This window comes from Piliocolobus tephrosceles, chromosome 1 (genome assembly GCF_002776525.5).
Source record: "Piliocolobus tephrosceles isolate RC106 chromosome 1, ASM277652v3, whole genome shotgun sequence".
In the NCBI taxonomy this organism is placed as follows: domain Eukaryota; kingdom Metazoa; phylum Chordata; class Mammalia; order Primates; family Cercopithecidae; genus Piliocolobus; species Piliocolobus tephrosceles.
Window position 1 is genome coordinate 37,628,760 of NC_045434.1, and position 23,643 is coordinate 37,652,402.

Genomic DNA, 23,643 nt, shown 5'->3' on the forward strand with positions numbered 1-23,643 from the left:
CCAGCACTTTGGGAGACCAAGGCAGGTAGATCACCTGAGGTCAGGAGTTCAAGACCAGCCTGACCAACATGGCAAAACTCCGTCTATACTAAAAAATATACAAAAATTAACCAGGCATGATGGTGGGCACCTGTAATCCCAGCTACTTGGGAGGCTGGGGCAGGGGAAATTGCTTGAACCAGGGAGGCAGAGGTTGCAGTGAGCCGAGATCATGCCACTGCACTCCAGCCTGGGCAACAGAGCGAGACTATGTCTCAAAAAAGATCCAGGTTAAATAGATTCATATTCATTTCAGCATATTTCATTATTCCAAACCACAGAAATAAAGTGTTTCACCAACAATTTAATTCACCAAATATTTACCAAGCTACTACCATGTGCCAAGCTCCCTGTGCTAAGCTTTGCAAGAAATACAAAGGAAAAAAGCTAAGTCCCTGTTCTTAAGTGCTTTAAGATTGAGAAGCAGATAGAAGGTAGTAAGCAGAGGGAAACAGAAGGCAGAATCTGGTAGCTATTGGTTTTACGACAGAACTCATGCTCTGATGCAATCTCTGGTTCTTGTTTGCATAAGAACCAACACTTTTATGAAGAGGCTCTCGTGACCACCCCAGAGGCTTCCACTGTCTTCCCTCCCAACCCAAGCCCCTACCCACCACAGGAAGGGAAGAGGGAAGTAAAAGGCCAAAGCAATACAGAGGGACAATGGGACCTTATGCTGCCCCAGCCTGTGGGAGGCCAGCCTCCATCCCGTTCAGTATTGTAGCTGACATGCAGGATAACTCCTGCAAGGGAGGAGCCCATGGGCTGGGGATACTTACTCTGAACCCTACCAAACTGCTACACCCCAGCTCCAGGAATAGGGGGAAAGAAGTGCTAACAATGATTTTACAGAACAGGTACAATCAATTGCTGGGCGTGGTGGCTCATGTCTCTAATGCCAGCACTTTGGGAGGCCAAAGTGGGAGGATCACTTAAGGCCAGGAATTTGAGACCAGCCTGGGCAACATAGACCCTATCTCTATTAAAAAGTGGTGACATGTGCTTGTAGTCCTAGCTACTCAGGAGGCTGAGGTGAGAGGACCACTTCAGCCCAGGAATTCAAGGCTCCAGTGAGCTGTGATCATGCCGCTGCACTCCAGCTTGGGCAACAGAGCAAAACCCTGTCTCTCTCTCACACACACACACACACACACACATACGCACACACATACAATAACTAGAACAATCAGTTGCTCTGGGAGACACCTCTCAGAGCCTCCTGTTTCACTTAGTAGGCAAGGTAAGGGTACCCTGACCTTGGGGTGGTCAATTCTAAAAGATAACCTGCACATTATGAGTTATTTCATAAGCAGTTTTAGAGAGAAGAAAAATATAAACCAACTTGCTTGCACAGAAGCTAACCCAACTATTTTGTGAGCTGATTTTTGTTGTTGTTGTTGTTGTTGTTGTTGTCGTCTGATCTTTTTTCTTTTTTTTTGAGATGGAGTCTCTCTCTGTTGTCCAGGCTGGAGTGCAGTGGCACGATCTCGGCTCACTGCAAGCTCTGCCTCCCGGGTTCACGCCATTCTCCTGCCTCAGCCTCTCGAGTAGTTGGGACTACAGGTGCCCGCCACAACGCCCGGCTAATTTTTTGTATTTTTAGTAGAGATGGGGTTTCACCGTGTTAGCCAGGATGGTCTCGATCTCCTGACCTCGTGATCCGCCCGCCTCAGCCTCCCAAAATGCTGCGATTACAGGCATGAGCCACTGTGCCCGGCCTGATCTTTTTTCTTAACGATGTGCTTATAAATGAGGAGGAAGGAATGAATATCATTAAGTGGTATTCACCCTTGCAAGATTCTCTATAGTGGCAAGGGCCGTGTTAGAAGATCCGAATGTAGGGGAGGTCCTGAAGGTGATGGCAGCAGCAGGTTGAGCAATCTGGAAAGACTTTGGGGAAGTGTTGTGTAGTACAGCTGTTAGACACAGGCAAGAGAAGCCCGCGGATATGGCCCCACATTCAGAGAGCCCCACTCTGGCCCTCTACTACCCACATCCCTCCCCACAGAGCGAGGAATGCGTGAGGCTGAGGGGAGGTGGTCACCCTGTGTCTGGGCCCCTCCACTCTAGACCAGACTCCAGGCACCCAGGAACCTGGAGTTCCCCACTCAGCTAACTCAGAGCTGATGAGGTTTACACAACAAACTCTCACTTGGCCCATCCTCCTAAGGGTGGACTGGCTGCCCTTGAGGGCCCTGCTAGGCCCGAGGGGTGGCCAAGAGGTGGGAGGATCACTTAAGCCCAGGACAAGTTCAGACAAGAGGCAGTTTGTGGCCTGAGCCTGAATAAAAAAGTAGAGGTGTTTAATTGTGGGAGGCCCTTGGCAGTGCTGGAAGGAGCAAGAAACAGGAAGAAGAAGAGATGAGTCACAGGCTGAGGGCTGGGGACTGGAGGGAGAAACCAGCTTTCTCTGTGCTGCCCCATTCAGGCCCAGAATTTCACACAGCGTGAGATTTTTTAATTTGAACTTGGCCTTCAAAGCCATACAAAGGGCAGTCTCTCAAGGTGGGGGGATTAGAACATATTTCACAGTTTGTTAGATTGATTTATTCCTTTTAAATATCTGGATCTCTGGTATGTGAGCCTCCATCTGTCATCTCGACTCAGCCGTGAAATTTTAGGGATGATCCGGAAATATTTTTGGAGATGGGTTTTGAGGACTGGGAAGGATTTAGATGGGTTAGAATAGCAGGAGATAAGGGGACAAAAGGCTTGGACATGGGCATCTGCAGATACCAGCAGGCAGAGTAGGGAAGAAAGCCATTGCGGCTGCATGCCTTCTATTTGCCAGCTTTCGTGCGTGGCATAGGGTGCTTAGCTTTCTTAGCCGGGGCTCCACCTCCCAGGCATTGCCTCTCCCCATGACGCCTGACACTGTGCTCCAGCCTTCCCAGGCCGTCTGGTTCCCATGCACGCCCTGCCTTCTCGTGCCTCCTGCTTGCACATGTGGTCTCTGCCCTGCTCCCCCTGACCTCCCTCCTGTATCCCCTCCCAGCCCCTCTGCCTAGTCACCTCCTACCTGTCCCTGAGACCTCCCTAAGACATCACCTTCTCTGGAAGTCTCTCCTGAAGGCCCACACCAGCTTGGATCCCATAACACCACCCATAATGCTACCTTGAAACCACTTTGTCAGGCCCTAAGCTTCTTGGACAAGCTGAGAGGAGTTCGGTGTGGCAGCAGCAGAGAGGGCCGAGCAGTTTTATTTCATTTTGGTTTACTTTTTAACCCTTATTACAATCCTTGTAACTAGTAAGAAGAAAAAGTGGAAAAAGAATGAGAAAATGGTTAACAGAGGTGGTTTGACATAATAGGAAAAGCACTGTGCTTAAAAAAAAAAAAAAAAAATTCGGCTGGCCACAGTGGTTCACGCCTGTAATCCCAGCACTTTGGGAGGCCGAGGTGGGCAGATCATGAGGTCAGGAGCTCGAGACCAGCCTGACCAACATGGTAAACCCCGTTTTTACTAAAACTACAAAAATTAGCTGGGCATGGTGGTGCGTACCTGTAATCCCAGCTACTCAGTAGGCTGAGGCAGGAGAAACACTTGAACCCAGGAGGCAGAGGTTGCAGTGAGCCAAGATCACGCCACTGCACTCCAACCTGGGCTACAGAGTGAGACTCTGTCTCAAATAAATAAATAGGCTGGGCGCGGTGGCTCACACCTGTAATCCCAGCACTTTGGGAGGCCAAGGAGGGTGGATCACGAGGTCAGGAGTTTGAGACCAGCCTGGTCGATATGGTGAAACCCCATCTCTACTTTAAAAATATACAAAAATTAGATGGGCATGGTGGCACGTGACTGTAGTCCCAGCTACTCAGGAGGCTGAGGCAGGAGAATCACTTGAACCTGGGAGGCAGAGGTTGTAGTGAGTAGTGAGCTGAGATCACACCACTGCACTCCAGCCTGGGCGACAGAGTGAGATTCTGTCTCAAAAAAATAAAAAATAAATAAAAAGTAAATAAAATAAATAGGCCAGGCGTGGTGGCTCACGCTTGTAATCCCAGCACTTTGGGAGGCCGAGGTGGGTGGATCACGAGGTCAGGAGTTCAAGACCAGCCTGGCCAAGATGTTGAAACCCCGTCTCTACTAAAAATACAAAAAAATTAGCTGGGCATGGTGGTGAGTGCCTGTTATCCTAGCTACTCCGGAGGCTGGGGCAGAGAATTGCTTCAACCCGGTAGGCAGAGGTTGCAGTGAGCTGAGACTGCACCACTGTACTCCAGCCGGGGCGACAGAGCGTGACTCTGTCTCAAAAACATAAATAAATTAAATTAAGTAACTAAATAAATTTCGACTGGGCACGGTGGCTCATGCCTATAATCCCAGAACTTTGGGAGGCCAAGGTTGGCGGATCATGAGGTCAGGAGTTCGAGACCAGCCTGGCCAACATGATGAAACACCGTCTCTACTAAAACTACAAAAAATTAGCCAGGCGTGGTGGTATGTGCCTGTAAACTCAGCTACCTGGGAGGCTGAAGCAGGATAATCACTTGAACCCAGGAGGCGGAGGTTGCGGTGAGCAGAGATCGTGCCATTGCACTCCAGCCTGAGCGACAGAGCAAGACTCCGTCTCAAAAAAAATACATAAATAAAAATAAAACATTCTCAGGAACCCAGAGTCCATAGGAGAGTTCTGTTTCTGAGTGACCTGGTGTATGCATGCATGTGTTTGTGTGCCTGTGTGTATACACCCACATGTGCACACACACAGGTGGAGTGGGGGTCCTCATTTGTTCATCAGAGGCTTCTTCGGTAAAAGAAGAGGTCTGCGTGATCAGGGTTTTCAAGCCTTCAGGGTTCTCGAGGGCTCCTGCAGGGACAGCTCCCCCTGTATCCCCAGTGAGTGTTCTTCCCCCTTCCCCTACAACCAGAGCAGCACTCTGTATTTTGTCTACAAGTTGAGATTACCTATAAAATTCCATCCTGCATTTGCAAACCTGAACAAGAAAGGCTCCAAGTCACTGGGCTGGAGCTCTAGTCTTGTCCAGGCCCTGGTTCCTGGGTTCTGTGGTTCTGTAAGCCGAAACGGCAGCTGGGGCCTGGAGGCCTGGGTACAGCTGAGTAGGGAGCACTCGTGTGGGGCTAAATGAATGCAGTTGAAGGATCTGGAGAGTCTGGGACCCTACATGTCTTCCTTCTTTGCCTCCTTCCCAGGGACGCACTCTCTGAGATATTTTCGCCTGGGCGTTTCGGATCCTGGCCGTGGGGTCCCTGAATTTATTTCAGTTGGGTATGTGGACTCGCAGCCTATCACCACATATGACAGTATCACTCGGCAGAAGGAGCCGCGGGCCCCATGGATGGCAGAGAACCTCGCGCCTGATCACTGGGAGAGGTACACTCAGCTGCTGAGGGGCTGGCAGCAGACATTCAAGGTGGAACTGAAGCGCCTGCAGAGGCGCTACAATCACTCAGGTGTGCATGTGGCAGAGATGGACGCTTCCCCCACCCCACCCCACCCCGCAGAGGGCCCTGGGCTGACCTCCAATGAGCGGATGCTGAATTGCACCTGCTGTGGCTTTTGGCAAAACCTGGGAAATCCAGTTGGTGGAGTTTAGGGACTCCCATCTGCCTGTGCATCTTCTGAACTGTCCCTCTCTCCGCCAGGAGCAGTCTGTCATTTGTCCCACCCACTCTTCCCCATCTCTGTATCCGTGTCCACATCCCATTTCCACTCAGGCTTCTGATATGCATCTCCTTTCCCATTCTAAATTTGCCCATTTTGTATCTCACTTCCTGGTAGCCAGGCCTAGTGACTTGCTTATGCGTAATGACAGTAACTTTCCCAGGGGTATTTCTGGCTCCTCTATCTCTCTCCCTCCTTCACTGCACTCAGAATAGCCCCAAAGCTTATCAGTCATTCCCATTACAGGATAATTCCCCAAGGTGGGAATTAGCACACTCCTTTGACAGGCAGCATGTACTTCACAGATACCTGCTGTCAGGTGGGCTTCCATAAGAGGGACCTCCTGGGGACTCAGTGATGCCACGGTAGGCCTGGAGGGTGACATACTGTAGACCAGAGGATGCTTCCAGCCATGCTCCCACTCCCAGCACTTGAGAGTCCACCTCTGTCCCTGTGTGGACCCCTCTGGGCTTGCATGTGTGTTCCAGGGTCTCACACTTACCAGAGAATGATTGGCTGTGAGCTGCTGGAGGATGGAAGCACCACAGGATTTCTGCAGTATGCATATGACGGGCAGGATTTCCTGATCTTCAATAAAGACAGCCTCTCCTGGCTGGCTGTAGATAATGTGGCTCACACCGTCAAGCGGGCATGGGAGGCCAATCAGCATGAGTTGCAATATCAAAAGAATTGGCTGGAAAAAGAATGTATTGCCTGGCTAAAGAGATTCCTGGAGTATGGGAACGACACCCTACAAAGAACAGGTAAAGAGAAAGAGAAGGCCTCACTCCCACATTGCCTGAACAACTGTTTCCATACGTAACTCTTTTAATCTAGGTTATATCCACTGTATCCTGAAAGCCATGTCTTTAGTTGGCCTATTGTGATATTGGCTAGAGCCCCCATGAGAACTTTCCCTGGTTACTTTTGAGCGGCATGTTGACAAGATTTGACAGTTCCCCTTGTCTTGACAGAGTGGAATACCTCCAAGGGCACCTTGTTTTGGGGGGTCTATTGAGGCAAATTCTTCCATCAATGATAAGCTGGGAAATTCTTTAGGCGATAGAGCAAGTCTTACAAACTGTTTAGTTAACAAAGGGCTCACACACCACCAGTAGGAGTAAAAATCTGGATTTACCAAGACAAACAGAGGGTCTCTGCTTTACTAAAGGATTAATGAGGTTGGGCATGGTGGCTCACGCCTGCAATCCTAGCACTTTGGGAGGCTGAGGCAGGAGGATTGCTTGAGGCCAGGAGTTTAAGACTGGCCTGGGTAACATTGTGAGACCCAATCTCTATTAAAAAAAAAAAAAAAGACTGAGCATGGGGCACATGCCTGTAGTCCCAGATACTCAGGAGGCTGAGGTGGGAGGATCTCTTGAGCCTGGAAGGTCAAGGCTGCAGTGAGCCATGATCATGATCAGCCTAGGTCACAGAGCAAGATGCTATTTAAAAAAAAAAAAAAAAAAGTACTAATGATAAGATTCCTTTCAGCGAAGAGTTCCTCTTATACCTTGAAGATATGATTCAGTTGGTCAACTTTTAGTTCATACAGAACTTTTCATGTATGATCTTGTTATTCAAAATTAATCATGTCTGTATGACACTCCAGGAAACTCCTAGACAAAATGTGTGTGGGAAGAGTATGGGAAGCTCCCCTCTCCCGGCCTCTATCTACATTCAGTGTCCTAATGGATTTTCAAGCTTTTGGTCAAAACACATTCCTAAAAAAACAAACAAAAAAAGAAAAAGCACTCCTAGAAAAGGATATTGGATTCATTTCTTACAGGCCCTGTCAAAAAGCACAGTCCCTCCTAGTAGCATTTATTTTACTTTTAATGTTGGAAAGCCTTCTTCTGCTACCAAATATCATGCCTTGGTAAAGAGACAAGGAAAGCATTGTTGAAGTAAAGGCTCTTCTCTATGTTGGATTGGCCGATGATAAGGGAGGCAGGAGGCAAGTCAGAGATGAGCGGGAAGCAGTCCCCGCAGATAGTGTCTTTGGTCTCAGTATGGCTGCATGACCCAATTTCAGCAAGAAACATTAAGGACAGGACTGTACGGAAAACAAACAGAGTAGTCACCAGGAAGCAAAGAACGTGGATACTTCTTTGGTGTCACTGCTGGAGCCCTTCTATGATATCAGTGTCTTTGAAGGCACAACCATGGCACGATCTACACATATGTTTGTGCCTGATGGAAGTCATCAAAATGCCAGCCCAAGTACACAAGGCAATTCGGAGCCAAAACTGAGTAGGGATGGCTGTGTTATTTACCTGCACTAAACACAGAGCTGAGAAGAAGGAGTTCTAATCTCCAGTCCATTACTGACTGACTTATAGGGAACAGTCACTTACACGTTTTGTGGGTCAGTTTTCCTTGACACATAAAGGTATTTCAAAGGTTACTAGTAAACAACCCCAGCACACTTTCCAAACAGTCAAAGCTGTATGCCTTTCCCCCCTTAGAGGATGGAGCATGGCCCAACTCCACATTCTTCACTACCTGTCGCCTTGCTATTGTGGCAGGTACACATAAATAAGTTTGTTGTTGATGAACCTGAGTTCTGGGTCATTCTTAGCTTTAGAAGTTTTCTGCAATAAAGAAAAATTAGGAAAGCCAGTTGCCAAGTTCTAATATTATACGCTTAGTACGTAAGGCACTTTGATTTAACTTTAGCTTCTTTTTCCTAGAGCCCCCACTGGTCAGAGTGAATCGCAGAGAAACTTTCCCAGGGGTTACAACTCTCTTCTGCAAAGCTCATGGCTTTTACCCCCCAGAAATTTACATGACATGGATGAAAAATGGGGAAGAAATTGTCCAAGAAATGGATTATGGAGACATTCTTCCCAGTGGGGATGGAACCTATCAGACGTGGGCATCAGTTGAGCTTGATCCTAAGAGCAGCAACATTTACTCCTGCCATGTGGAGCACTGCGGTGTCCATATGGTTCTTCAGGTTCCCCAGGGTAAGGACGGGGATCGTGGCTGTCTGGGGAGAGCCTAGGGAAAGGGGTGAGCAGGAAGCCATGCTCCCTGCCAGGGAGGGGAGGGGAGGATAGATCACTGCCTCACCCAGTGTGCCTTAGAATGGGTCTTTTAAATAAGTGGTTCTCACACTTTTTGGAACCAGGACGCCTTCACACTATTAAAAAAATTATTGAGGACCCCAAAGAGCTTTTGTTGATGTGAGTTATATCTATTGCTGTTTACCACATTACAAATTAAAGATTTAAAAATTAAACACGAACGGGCGCAGTGGCTCACACCTGTGATCCCAGCACTTTGGGAGGCTGAGGCAGGTGGATCACTTTAGGTCAGGAGTTTGAGACCAGCCTGGCCAACATGGTGAAACCCCATCTTTACTAAAAATACAAAAATTAATCAGGCGTGGTGGTGCACACCTGTAATCCCAGCTACTCAGGAGGCTGAGGCAGGAGAATTGCTTGAACCTCGGAGGTGGAGATTGCAGTGAGCCGAGATTGCACTACTGTACTCCAGCCTGTGCGAAGGGAGTGAGACTCCATCTCAAAAAAAAAAAAAAAAAAAAAAAAAAAATCAAACACAATCCAGGCACAGTGGCTCACTCCTGGGCATGATGGCATGCACCTGTAGTCCCAGCTACTCAGGAGGCTAAGGTGGGAGGATCGCTTGAGCCCAGGAGGTCGAGGCTGCAGTGAGCTATAATGGCACCACTGCACTTCCACCTGGACGACAGAGTGAGACCCTGTCTCAAAAAAAAAAAAAAAAAAAATTAACACAAGAGAACACAAGCACATATTCCATTAGCAGTCAGATTGATGAGTGAGCAGCAACAGTAAGGAAAATGGTGTTGGGTTTCCTGATGATCACAGGGACAAAAGTCCCAGAAAGTTAACACAGAAGGGACTTGTGAATTTTTTCTTATTTGCTTGCTTTCAGAATCAGAAACTATCCCTCTCGTAATGAAAGCTGTCTCTGGGTCCATTATCCTTGTCATTGTGCTGGTTGGAGTTGGTGTTCTAGTCTGGAGAAGAAGGCCCCGAGGTGAGAGGCACATGGAAGGGACGCAGGGGACTGCAGACTCTCCTGCGTCTCTCCAGAGTTTTATTTTCTGCACCTGCTGCTCCATGCTCCATTCAGAAATGGCTTGGCTCTCAGGCTGGGATCACAGAAGGATCTGGGACAACCCTCCCACCATGTAGGGGACACAAAGCATGGATAAAGCTTGCAGGGAGAGTGGTCTCTTTTCATAGGTGATGCCTGACATCAACAAAATAGTACAACATCTGTCCAGGGGAACTGCCCCCTAGAAGTTGGGTCAGAGAAGATATGGGGATCCTGATTTGTCTTTTTCCAAACCATCTTTTTATTATTAATTACTATTGACTTCTGAGGCAGTGCCCTTTGTTTCAAGACTTCAGTCAGTTTTCCCATTTTGACCACCATTCTTTCATCCCAAGCATGTGAAAGTCCTTTTCCTTGTAAATTCATCTTTCAAAACATTAAATGTGTAAGAGTAGATACCTTCAGAGAATGGGACTTAGAGTAAGGAAAAGAGGAGGAGAAGTAGGAGATATATAGGCTCTTGATAATGTGGAATAACATTCAATAAGTATACATTATTGACCTACTGTGCTCCAGGCACTGTACTGGTTGTTGGAATATGACAATGAACAAGACAGACAGGATCCATGTTGTCATAGAGCTTACAACAGAGCCTGGTAAGGTTATCTCCTGCCTCTGGCTTCACTAATTGCTCAAATTGATCACAGGATAGTACTGATGAGACTATGCTTTGAACCCAAAGTGGACCAGAAGGTTGGTTTTCCTTCATAGACATAGACCTCAACTCCAATTCAGGTGATAACTGTACAAAAGCATGTTGTTAGATCAAAGTAAAACCAACCCCTTTACTAGAAAATCAGCTCAGAGGCTGGGCATGGTGACTCACAACTTGTAATCCCAGCACTTTGGGAGGCTGAGGCAGGCAGATCACTTGAGGTCAGGAGTTTGAAATCAGCCTGGCCAACATGGAGAAACCCTGCCTCTATTGAAAATATTTTTTTAAAAAAATTAGCTGGGCGTGGTGGCACATGCCTGTAATCTCAGCTACTCAGGAGGCTGAGAGGAGAATCGCTTGAACCCAGGGGGCGGAGGTTGCAGTGAGCAAAGATCGCTCCATTGCACTCCGGCCTGGGCAACAAGAGTGAGACTCCGTCTCAAAAAAAAAAAAAAAAAAAAAAAAAAAGAAAAAGAAAAGAAAAGAAAATCAGCTCAGAGAGTTAATGGGTCATTAGTGTTTTCTTTATAGGTAAAGTACAGCACTAATCCTCATCCAATAAATGATAGTGAAACAAACAAAATTTTTTTTACAATGACATCTCTCTCTCAATAATTATACAGACTGTGAGTTCCTGCTTTTTATCTTACAGAGTTTACAAATTTGAGCTAAAGTTTGTCAAGTACTAAGAGAATCTTGACAAAACAGGCTAAAACTGTCGATGCCTGTTTCTCAGATTTTGCTGAACACTGCATACTTTATTTTTGAGCTGTGAGGAAACATTCTTGTAATCTGCCTAAAAACCTCTTTCTTTTCAGAGCAAAATGGAGCCATGTACCTTCCGACACCAGATCGATGATTGCAGATCCCTCTTTTCCAGTTTTCCTTCCTGTAGGAGCCATGTTCTCCTCTGTCCCCCATAGACTCAAACCCAGTGCTTGAAGCTCCTGACCACACCCACAACATACATGAGGGTAATGGGATTGAGCATTTATGGCAGCAACATAGGAGCCACAAAATGTTCTTTGTTCTTTGGCTCCAAAAAGACTGTCAGATTTCAGCCTCTTTTGATGGACTGTTTTATCACAGTTGACTTTAAATACAGCTTGTCTGATGACACAACACTTCCCTACATTCCATTTGTCAATGATGATTTGCAACTAGTTGGAGATTCTCAGAGCAGGAAGGAATCTTTTCATCCAGAGCAGGAACTGTCTTCTGCAATGCCTTGGACTTGAGCCTCCAGCCTCCACCTGAACACCATGTGAAGGGAACCTCAATACCTCATAAAATGGCCTTTCTCATTCATCTTCTTTCATGGGAACATTATTGTACCAGAGCTTTGAATATCATGGGCACCATGACTGTGACCCTGCAGGTAGGATTGGATCACCCCATGAGAGTAGCCAGCAGGTTTCTACAATGGCCTGGGAATGGACTGATTATTATTATACATTTTCTGGCCTGAGAGAAAGCCAGAGTCCCCTGCTGTTAACAGCAACCCTGCCTGGGAGCTTGGAATCTTGGTAATCTGCCTGATTGGATCTATGGAGGTAGTCTCACCCTTTTTTTCTTTTGTGGAAAATTAAGAGAAATAATTATCAGACATATCATCACTTCCAGTGGAACTACAGAGACCTGGACCCAGCTGCACTATTTTAGTGTAAAAATAACGGTATGGCTGGGTGCAGTGGCTTACGCCTGTAATCCCAACACTTTGAGAGGCCAAGGCAGGCAGATCACGAGGTCAGGAATTTGGGTATGGCCTGGGTAGGCAGTTCTGACTTCTCATGGAGTTGGAGGCAAGTGGTGGCTGGAACAGAAATGGGGCAGCCAGGGGTGGTGGCCAGGCATCTCCTACCTCTCCTCCATGTAGTCTCAGGAAGTCTCCATATGATCTGTCTGTGTGGGTTAGTTGGGCTTCCTCACAACATGGTGGCTAACTTCCCTCAGAATGAGTATCCCAAGAGATCACAGAGTACATAGCATTTATATAATCTAATATTTGAAGTCACAAAGTGTCATTTTTGCAATAACTCATGGCTCAAGGAAGTCATAAAATCCTGCTCAGGTTGAAAAAGAGGGTGTATAGAACCCAACACTCAATAGGATGATTGTCAGAGTTACATTGTAAGAAGAGCATGTAGATGGGAGATATCATTGTGGCCATTTTGGGAAAGATGCAACATGTCACAATGTCATGCTCTCCATCGTCTCCCCATTCCACCTTGTACTGGTTTCCAAGGGTAGTCATTTAAAAGTACCACAAAAACTGGGTGGCTTGGAACAACAGAAATGTATTGTCTCACAGTTCTGGAGGCCAGAAGTTCAAAATGAAATGTTGGCAGAACTGTGCTCTCTCTAAAGGGACTGGGAAAGGATCTGTTCCAGGCTTCCCTCCTGTCTTCTGGTTGTTCCTTGCCTTCTGGTTGCATAACTCTAGTCTTCATTTGGTGTTCTTCCTGCATGAATGACTTTGTGTCCAAATTTCCTTTTTTCATGAGGCCATCAGTCATACTGGATTAGGGGCCCACCCTACTACTGCAGGATGACCTCACCTTCACAAATTACATCTGCAACAACCCTATTTCCAAAGAAGGCCACATTCTGAGGTACTGGGGGTTACAACTTCATGAATTTTTGGGGGGCAAACAATTCAACTCCTAACACATCTCTACCCAACCTCTTAGATTCCCTCAATCCACCAAAACTTTTTGGCTCCACTGGATTATCTAGCCGTTAGGAAACCAAGATCATTAAACGAATTCACCACAACTACTATGAGACTGACTACCTTAGCTTACCTCTGTGAGAGGAGTTAAGCCAAGGGAATCTGTGGAATTTTGGAGGGTTTGGGGGCATTTGGGGGCAGGGGGCAAATGTCCTGCCTTTAAATCCCAACACTTAGTTCTCTTCCATTTATAAGACCCGCCCCTCCATCCCAACCCCTGCACCACAGGACAAGGAAGTGTTCTTGGCCTTCAACTTTCATCCCTGATGGTGAAAGCAGTTGCTCGTGATCTATTTGCCCACGAGCTTCTCCTCTGGAGCCTGAGGTTTCTGATGCCTGCCTGGCTGGTTCTCAGTAAGAAGGTCAAGTTCAACCAGAGGGGCGATCCTGATGCCTTTCAGTAGTTAAATATGAGTTCAGATCCCGGGGTCTAGACAGAAGATTTGGGGTCCCCTGGATATAAGATTTCTGGAAACACTCAGACTGTGGGGACCCCTGCTGAGGGAGAAGTCCCAAACTGTGGCTTCAGGGGAATGCACCAAGGCTCTCACTGAGGCCGCCTTCTCCAACAAGCTCCCCTTCTGCTTCCCCATGGCTGGCATGGCTGAGTAAAAAGGACACTGAGCACAGCCCATGCATGAACGCCTTGCCATGCAGCAGGATAAAACCCATAATGCCACTCAGCGTGCCTTGATTATAAATCTAGTTTGATTACAACACTAATCTCTGGCCATTTATTCTGTTTCTGGTTTGTGAACCAACTGAAGATGTGAGCAGGGCCTCAGCTAACCCACAAATAGCACATGTGTGCAAACTGGGAAAATGAATCCTTCTTCTGGGAGGACGCAGCCCAGGCCAGGTCACCCGGCTTGGCCAGCAGAACACAGAGTGGATTTTGGTCCCATTTGTTCCCCAGTGGGGTATCTATCCTTGTGCAGGGCATAAGCTTACATGGCATTTCTGGTCATACCAATAGAAAATAAATAGAAACAGGCTGCACACCAGAATGAATGAATTGAATTGACAGGGAGGAGTGATGGTGGAAAGAAAAACAAGTCAATTCATTTAGACTGGTAGAGCCAGAACCACTGTGTAGTATATCAGTATATCCAAACGGTTAAAATTCCCTGAAAGATGTTACATAATCCTATCATGGTGTTTATTTATGGAAATCTAATTTTAAAATTTTGTGTAATACTGCACAGTCTGTTTGCATGATCCCTTGTATGTAGTAGCAACTCAGTAAATACTTTTTGAATGAACTAGTACAGTATTTTAATTAGCTAGTCTTCATGTACTGGTACAAAAGAACAGTGTCATCTTACAGCTGAAGTCATAGAGGGGAAATATCCGATTCAGGATCATATAACATTCCAGGTGCTCAGGATGAATGATCCGAGAACGGGTCTGAATTCTTCAAAGGTTTCAGCTGTATTAACATTCTTTATCTAATAAACTTTATCTTGTCATTGCATTGCCTGTGAGATTAGTGATCTGAAACATTCCATTAATACCCCCACCCCATCCAAGCATATATATTAAAGACAAAGATAGAATTCAGAGGTTCTTATAGGAGGCACTGTTTTTCTTGAAGGCTACAAGAAGAGGTGCTGAGAAATGAGTTCTCAGCCATCTTGGGGGCCCAAATATCTGAAACCTTCCAGAAACATAACTAGTCCGAATTTGCTTTACCGTCACCATTTGGGTATTTGGTTAATGAAAGTTCTTAACATGTAAATTCCACCCACTCTTACCAATGCCCTGAGCTGAGAAGCACCTTGAACACTCTTACCACACCCTGAGCTGTTGCTTTTCCTCTTCCCCTTGCCCCCACTCCCATGTTGGCTGCACCAGCAGAGGCTTCTGCATTTGCCCCTGGGCGGGAGTTGGGTATGAAGGTCTGGGCCAGAAGGTTCTGAGTTGCTAAGCTGAGCTGCTGGGTGGCAGCTGGAAGGCCAGGCTGGCTGAAGCCCTGGTGAGGTGACACTGGATCTGAGGCAGGTGCAGTGACAGCAACCAGACTTCTGAGGACACAAATGGACCAGAGAGTGGGAACAACTGGGGGAACAATCCAGGGATGGGGGGAATGGGGCAAACAGCCTCTGAGAGGAGGCTACGGGGTGAAATGGGAAGCCACCAGAATGGAAAAGGAAGTGAAACCAAGGGAGAAATGAGACTGCCACCCAAGCCGAAGCTGTCCCGGCCTTTCTTCCTTTCTGAAGCATCAGCGCAGATTCTAAGGTTACCTGAACTGACTGAAAGCTCTGTTGTTTTCTGAGCAACACGGCGGTGGCATAAATAGAGAATTCCTGGAAGGCACTGGGAAGACACACGCTCTAGAAGGTGACAATTCTGGGGAAATCTGAAGGGCTGGAATAATAAAAAGTCAAACATTTGGCATCCCATCAGCTGCTGAAATACAACCCTCTCATGTACTTTAAAATACCCAACACATACACTCTGCATATTACTCACAAAACAGCTACGGATGCACAGTCTGTGTGTTACACACAACAGGAAGTTTCCAAACCAGATGTAACCCACCAAGGCTGAGCACATGGGCTACCCTCCACCTTACTGTTAAAAGACTGAATGGTCACTGGTCCCTCAGGATCCCTGAAGAAGACAGGCAAGCTGTTCTAATCCAATTTAGGTCTTTGCAACTGAAATTGAGATCAAATTTCAAAGATTTGTAAACTAGCACAGCTTCACAGACTGAAATTAGTCTACAAGATGACATGTTTCTAGGCCTAATGATAACATTTTTAAAGACTGTCCCCAACCACAAGGAATTATTCGTTTTTTCTGTGTGACACAGTATACACCATTTTTTCATTCAAGTCACAGACTTTGTTTACCCCAGTTCCTTATTAATAATCTGCCACAAATAGTGATATTTAAATCAAATTATTATGGCTTTCATTAGTTAATCAAACATTCATGAAATGTATGCACCATGAGGCCTGGCACATAGTAGGCACTCAGTACATACACATATTGACAAAATGAACTGCTGCTCCTACGAGCCAGACTTTGTAGGCAACAGAGCACAGTGATGTTCTGAAAATTAGCAAGTACAAAAATGGCCCAGACATATGCTTATAGAAAAATCAAGCTCACATCACAGAAAATAATTCTAGAGATTGTAATCTAGAATGTATTTCTATAAAACAGTCCCTGGGTTTTCTGCTAAGAGAAGAAATACAACTCTGGCTGGGGGCGTGGTAGCTAACACCTGTAATCCCAGCACTTTGGGAGGCTGAGGCTGGCGGATCACTTGAGGTCAGGAGTTTGAGACCAGCCTGGGCAACATGGTGAAACCCTGTCTGTACTAAAATTACAAAAAAAATAGCTGGGTGTGGTTGCTGGTGCCTATAATCCCAGCTACTTGGGAGGGTGAGGCAGGAGAATCACTTGAACCTGGGAGGCAGAGGTTGCAGTGAGCCAAGATTGCACCATTGCACTCCAGCCTGGGCGACAAGAGCGAAACTCTGTCTCAAAAAAAAAGAAAGAAAGAAAGAAATACAGCTCTGACAGTGAGCTTTCATAGTAATACTGAAGACACAGGTTGAATAAAACTTCCAAGTGAGATGGGAAGGCCTGAGTATAAACATGCCATGAAACAAAGGATGTGGGGAGGATGAAGGGCTAGTACTGCCTCCTTCCCTGCAGCCACTGGGCTAGGCTAAGAGGACCCATAGGCAGTTGCGATGGCGACAGCAAGGAACTCAGAGATGTTCAGCGAGACAGAGGAACTTCTAATCCTCTGGTTTCCTTTTGTGTTCCTGATAGCCTATCCTCAGATAAATAATTCCCTTACTAAACTCCTAAGTGCTTTTCAGCTCTGCCACTCAACTGACACTTAGCTATTCTGTGTTGGTATTTATCTGTTTCTGCATGGCTTATCTCCCTGGCTGGACTATAAACCCTTTAAGGGCACAATGTGAATTCTACATCCTTCACTTAGTATCAGGGTGATATTAAGTTGTTTAACTTCTCTGAGCCTCAGATTTATAAAAACTGGGGCTAGTCAATACCTGTCTTCCAGTGTCAACGTGGGGATTAAATGAGATGTGTGTGTGCAAGCATACTGCACAGGAAGTGGCATCTGGGATGTGTCTTCCTCTACGTATTCTCCAGGGACTACTCCCCATGTCCCATATAATCACAGCCACCATTTATTGAGTGCTTACTACGCACTGGGTACTTCACATATATTATTTCTATTCCTCATAACAACGTCGGCAGCAGGTATTATTATTATTATTATTTTGTTGAAGTTCAGATAAATTGTATTTCTTGACAAGGTCACATAGTTAATAAGTGGCAGAGGCATGATTCAGACTCAAGACAGTGTGTGCTCTTCCCAGGGCACTATCCTATCTGCACACAGTAGGCTCACTCCATCAATGCCTAACCAAAACTGTGAGGTGTCATCCACTTAAAACTATTGAGGACTAAACTGATTTTTTTTATCTTGCCCAAATTCCTATCTAAGGGATCTGGGGAGTCATGCCCTACAAATCATAAATTATCATCAGATGGTTTTATTTAACCCTACATATCATGATTTATTTTCCAACTTGACTCTGACATAACATTACCAGACAAAGAAGAAAATCAAAATATTTTAACCTGGCCAGGCGTGGTGGCTCATGCCTGTAATCCCAGCACTTTGGGAGGCCGAGGCAGGCAGATAATGAGGTCAGGAGTTCAAGACCAGCCTGGCCAACATAGTGAAACCCCGTCTCTACTAAAAATACAAAAATTAGCTGAGCACAGTGGTGTGTGCCTGTAATCCCAGCTACTCGGGAGGCTGAGGCAGGAGAATCACTTGAACCCGGCAGGAGTAGAGGTTGCAATGAGCCAAGATTGCGCCACTGCACTCTAGCCTGGGTGACAGAGTGAGATTCCATCTCAAAAAAAAATATATATATATATATATATAAAATATGTAGTATATTTAATATTAGTAATATTAATTTAAATAGAATATCAATTTTAATATAATTTAAATATTAATGATATTAATTTAAATATATATACATTTTAAACCTCAAAATATGTTTCTTTGCCATATTTTGAAATGGTCCTGCAAAGCTGTTCTTTGTCAGGGGAAATTTGCATCTGTAAAGAATCTCTTTGTCCCTGTTTGCAGATGACATGATTGTGTATTTAGAAAACCCCATCGTCTCAGCCCAAAATCTTCTTAAGCTGATAAGCAACTTCAGCAAAGTCTCAGGATACAAAATTAATGTGCAAAAATCACAAGCATTCTTATACACCAGTAACAGACAAGCAGAGAGCCAAATCAGGAATGAACTTCCATTCACAATTGCTTCAAAGAGAATAAAATACCTAGGAATCCAACTTACAAGGGATGTAAAGGACCTCTTCAAGGAGAACTACAAACCACTGCTCAGTGAAATCAAAGAGGACACAAACAAATGGAAGAACATACCATGCTCATGGATAGGCAGAATCAATATTGTGAAAATGGCCATACTGCCCAAGGTAATTTATAGATTCAATGCCATCCCCATCAAGCTACCAATGAGTTTCTTCACCGAATTGGAAAAAAACTGCTTTAAAGTTCATATGGAACCAAAAAAGAGCCCGTATTGCCAAGACAATCCTAAGTCAAAAGGACAAAGCCGGAGGCGTCACGCTACCTGACTTCAAACTATACTACAAGGCTACAGTAACCAAAACAGCATGGTACTGGTACCAAAACAGAGATATAGACCAATGGAACAGAACGGAGCCTTCAGAAATAATGCCACACATCTACAACCATCTGATCTTTGACAAACCTGACAAAAACAAGAAATGGGGAAAGGATTCCCTATTTAATAAATGGTGCTGGGAAAATTGGCTAGCCATAAGTAGAAAGCTGAAACTGGATCCTTTCCTTACTCCTTATACGAAGATTAATTCAAGATGGATTAGAGACTTAAATGTTAGACCTAATACCATAAAAACCCTAGAAGAAAATCTAGGTAGTACCATTCAGGACATAGAAACGGGCAAGGACTTCATGTCTAAAACACCAAAAGCAACGGCAGCAAAAGCCAAAATTGACAAATGGGATCTCATTAAACTAAAGAGCTTCTGCACAGCAAAAGAAACTACCATCAGAGTGAACAGGCAACCTACAGAATGGGAGAAAATTTTTGCAATCTACTCATCTGACAAAGGGCTCATTTCCAGAATCTACAAAGAACTCAAACAAATATACAAGAAAAAAACAAACAACCCCATCCAAAAGTGGGGAAAGGATATGAACAGACATTTCGCAAAAGAAGACATTCATACAGCCAACAGACACATGAAAAAATGCTCATCATCACTGGCCATCAGAGAAATGCAAATCAAAACCACAATGAGATACCATCTCACACCAGTTAGAATGGCAATCATTAAAAAATCAGGAAACAATAGGTGTTGGAGAGGATGTGGAGAAATAGGAACACTTTTACACTGTTGGTGGGATTGTAAACTAGTTCAACCATTATGGAAAACAGTATGGCGATTCCTCAAGGATCTAGAACTAGATGTACCATATGACCCAGCCATCCCACTACTGGGTATATACCCAAAGGATTATAAATTATGCTACTACAAAGACACATGCACACGTATGTTTATTGCGGCACTATTCACAATAGCAAAGACTTGGAATCAACCCAAATGTCCATCAGTGACAGACTGGATTAAGAAAATGTGGCACATATACACCATGGAATACTATGCAGCCATAAAAAAGGATGAGTTTGCGTCCTTTGTAGAGACATGGATGCAGCTGGAAACCATCATTCTTAGCAAATTATCACAAGAAGAGAAAACCAAACACCGCATGTTCTCACTCATAGGTGGGAACTGAACAATGAGCTCACTTGGACTCGGGAAGGGGAACATCACACACTGGGGCCTATCATGGGGAGGGGGGAGGGGGGAGGGATTGCATTGGGGAGTTATACCTGATATAAATGATGAATTGATGGGTGCTGACGAGTTGATGGGTGCAGCACACCAACATGGCACATGTATACATATGTAACCTGCACGTTATGCACATGTACCCTAGAACTTAAAGTATAATAAAAAAAAAAAAAAAAAAAGAATCTCTATTAACATAGCTAGATCTTTTTCTTCCAGACCCTCCCAATCCTAAAGAGATAACTAAGATCTTAATAGAAAACATTTGTGCCCTCTTGTCTCTAAGGGCAGCCACTGTAAGACTTCAAAAGAACTCTGGTCTCCACAATCTTTATCTTAACCTGAACATTCCCTTTTTATCTATCCCAGGTCTTTAGGCAAACTCAACCAACTGTCAACCAGAAAATGTTTGAATTTACCTATAGCCTGGAAGCCCCCACTTTGAGTTGTTCCATCTTTCTGGACCAAACCAATGTATTTTTTAAATGCATTTGATTGATGTCTCATGCCCCCCTCAAATATATAAAACCAAGCTGCTCCTTGACCACCTTGCGTACATGTTCTCAGGACCTCCCGGGCCATGGTCACTCACATTTGGCTCAGAATAAATCTCTTCAAATATTTTACAGAGTTAGATTCTTTTCGTCGACACTATGTTCTGTACTTAATCTTGGGAACAAAGGAATTCAGACATCTGTTCAGTGAATCAAAAATTAATAAAGACCCTGATAAATTTATGAAAGTTTGAAACTTTTTCCTCCGACTTTGATGATGTGACTTAAAGGCTGAACAAGGCCTAAAGGGCCAAATGAAGCAAGTTACCACACATTTCATGGAAATGTCAATGAAACCCATGGATAAGATTCACTACTTGTCGATTCTTGGTGTATGGAGATACTGGTACATAAAGGAAAAAGTATAAGCTCCCTCACCTTGCAAAAACAACTTACCCAGGGTAGATCTATGGGCACACAGAACTGTAGAGCTGGAGGGCCCATTAAGCGTCATATAGTTCAATTTTCTCATTTAACATATGAGAAAATTGAGGCTGGAGTAAGTAAAGTGATTTGCCAAAAGAAACCCTGAAACTCGTGATAAACCTCATGTCTGGACATAAATGTTCAACATCACTCGTTATTAGGGAAATGCAAATTAAGATCACAATGAGCTATCACTGCATATCTCTAAGAACAGCTAAAATAAAAGAAGGCTGGGTGCGGTGGCTCACACCTACAATCCGTGCACTTTGGTAGGCTCAGGTGGGAGGATCACTTCAGTCCAGCAGTTCAGAATCAGGCTAAGGAACACAGTGAGGCTCTGACTCTATTTAAAAAAAAAAAAAAAATTAGCTAGGCATGGTGAAACCTGCCTGTAGTCCCAGCTGCTCAGGAGGCTGAGGCTGGAGAATCACTTGAGCCCAGGAGGTCAAGGAGGAAGTGAACTGTGTTTGTGCCACCGCACCCTAGCCTGTGCTGCAGGGGGAGGCACTCTAGCCTGGGGCGTGGAGGGTGGGGGAGGGAGAGGGAGAGAGAGACCTCTTCTCTTAACAAAAAAAAAGTGATAATACCAAATGCTGGTGAGGATGTGGAAAAACTCAAAACAGTTTGGCCATTTCTTTTTATAGTTTTTGTGTATGTATTTATTGGGTAGATGAGATGTTTGGATACAGGCAGGCACTGTGAAATAAGCACATCATGGAGAATGGGGTATCCATCTCCTCAAACATTCATCCGTTAAATTATAATCTAATTACATTCTTTAGAGTATTTAAAAATATACAATTATGTTATTGTTGACTATAGTCACCCTATTGTGCTATCAAGTATGGTTTCCTTATTCATTCTTTTTGTTTTTTTGTACCCATTAGTTTGGCCATTTCTTTAAAAACTTGATATACACTTACCCAGCAATTTTATGCCTGGGCATTTACCCTAGAGAAATGAAAAATTACGTCCTCATAAAAATCTGTATACGAATACTCATAGCAGCTTTATTTGTAATAGACTCAAACCAGAAACAATCAAAATGTCCCTTCATAAGTGAACTGTTAAACAATGGTACATCCATGCCATGGAATATTACTCAGCAATAGGAAGGAATGAACTACTGATGCATGCAACAATTTGGATGAATCTCAAGGGTATCATGCTGAGTAAAAAATGCCAGTCTCAAAAGGGTCACCTACCATATAATTCCATTCATATAACATTCTCAAAATGACAAAATTATAGAGATGAAAAATGGATTAGTGGTTGCCAGGGTTAGGAATGGCTAGGCAGAGGGGATGAGTAGACTGTAAAGGGGTAGCATGAGAAAGAGCTTTGTGGTGATGGGATGGTCCTGCATCCTGATTGCAGTGGTGGTCATACAGATCTACATGCGTGATAAAATGACACAGAACTATACACATGTATTGAACCATATCAATTTCTTGGTTTTGATATTGTACCATAATTATGTAAGATATAACCATGGAGGAAACTTGGTGAACAGTACATGGAACCTCTCTGTGTTATCTTTGCACTTTCCTGCAAATCTCTAATTATTTCAAAGTAAATTGATTTTATTTTATTATTTATTTATTTATTTTTTTGAGACAGAGTTTTGCTGTTGTTGCTTAGGCTGGAGTACAATGGCACAATCTCGGCTCACCGCAAACTCTGCCTCCTGGGTTCAAGCGATTCTCCTGCCTCAGCCTCCCAAGTAGCTGGGACTACAAGCATACACCACCACGGCCAGGTAATTTTGTACTTTTAGTAGAGATGGGGTTTCTCCATGCTGGTCAGGCTGGTCTCAAACTCCCGACCTCAGGTGATCCATCTGCCTTGGCTTCCCAAAGTGCTGGGATTACAGGCGTGAGCCACCGCACCTGGCTAGTAAATTTTTTTTAATTGAAGGACAATGCACCTACTCATTTGTTAGGATATTTATAATTATCTGATTTAACTAAATACATTAAACTAATTACTATAGCATGTTCCGTAGAGACTAGCCAAATAATAGAATTGACCAGTTAAAGCGATCTGTGTCTGTTATTACAGCTACCTAAAACCTCTTTTTAAAAAAATCGCACTTAGTTTGCAATCAGTAAGTTGTAAATTAAAATACTTAAGTGGACCCATTAACAGTGGAATAATCTGAAAAGTTTGTCCTATTAAAATTTGGCACTCTCATAACATTAAATATCATTTGTTTGGGGGTTTGGGGGGATATTTCCACTGGTTTAAGATTCTAGGGGGGGCACAGTGGCTCATGCCTGTAATTCCAGCACTTTGAGAGGTCAAGGTGGGCAGATCACTAGAGGTCAGAAGTTTGAGACCTGCCTGGCCAACATGGCGAAACCCTGTATCTACTAAAAATACAAAAATTATCTGGGGGTGGTTATGGGTTCCTGTAATCCCAGCTACTCGGGAAGCTGAGGCAGGAGAATTGCTTGAACCCGGGAGGCGGAGGTTACAGTGAGCCCAGATCGCACCATTGCCCTCCAGCCTGGGCGACAAGAGCAAAACTCTGTCTCAAAGAAAGAAAAAGAAAAAAAAAATAT

At 44.6% G+C, this 23,643-nt stretch overlaps 1 protein-coding gene across 2 annotated transcripts in view; it reads left to right on the forward strand.

Annotated features, from left to right (window-relative positions):
* Nucleotides 1-14,634, forward strand: part of LOC111536966 (major histocompatibility complex class I-related gene protein) — a 34,278-nt gene extending 19,644 nt beyond the window's left edge. For both annotated transcript variants that reach the window (XM_031935665.1, XM_023203514.2), the window contains exons 2-6: nucleotides 5,196-5,456; nucleotides 6,156-6,431; nucleotides 8,361-8,636; nucleotides 9,589-9,693; nucleotides 11,248-14,634. In XM_031935665.1, coding sequence (XP_031791525.1) covers nucleotides 5,342-5,456; nucleotides 6,156-6,431; nucleotides 8,361-8,636; nucleotides 9,589-9,693; nucleotides 11,248-11,288 — 813 coding nt within the window. In that variant the 5' untranslated portion in view covers nucleotides 5,196-5,341 and the 3' untranslated portion in view covers nucleotides 11,289-14,634. The remainder of the gene's footprint in view (nucleotides 1-5,195; nucleotides 5,457-6,155; nucleotides 6,432-8,360; nucleotides 8,637-9,588; nucleotides 9,694-11,247) is intronic.
* Nucleotides 14,635-23,643: the final 9,009 nt, after the last annotated feature.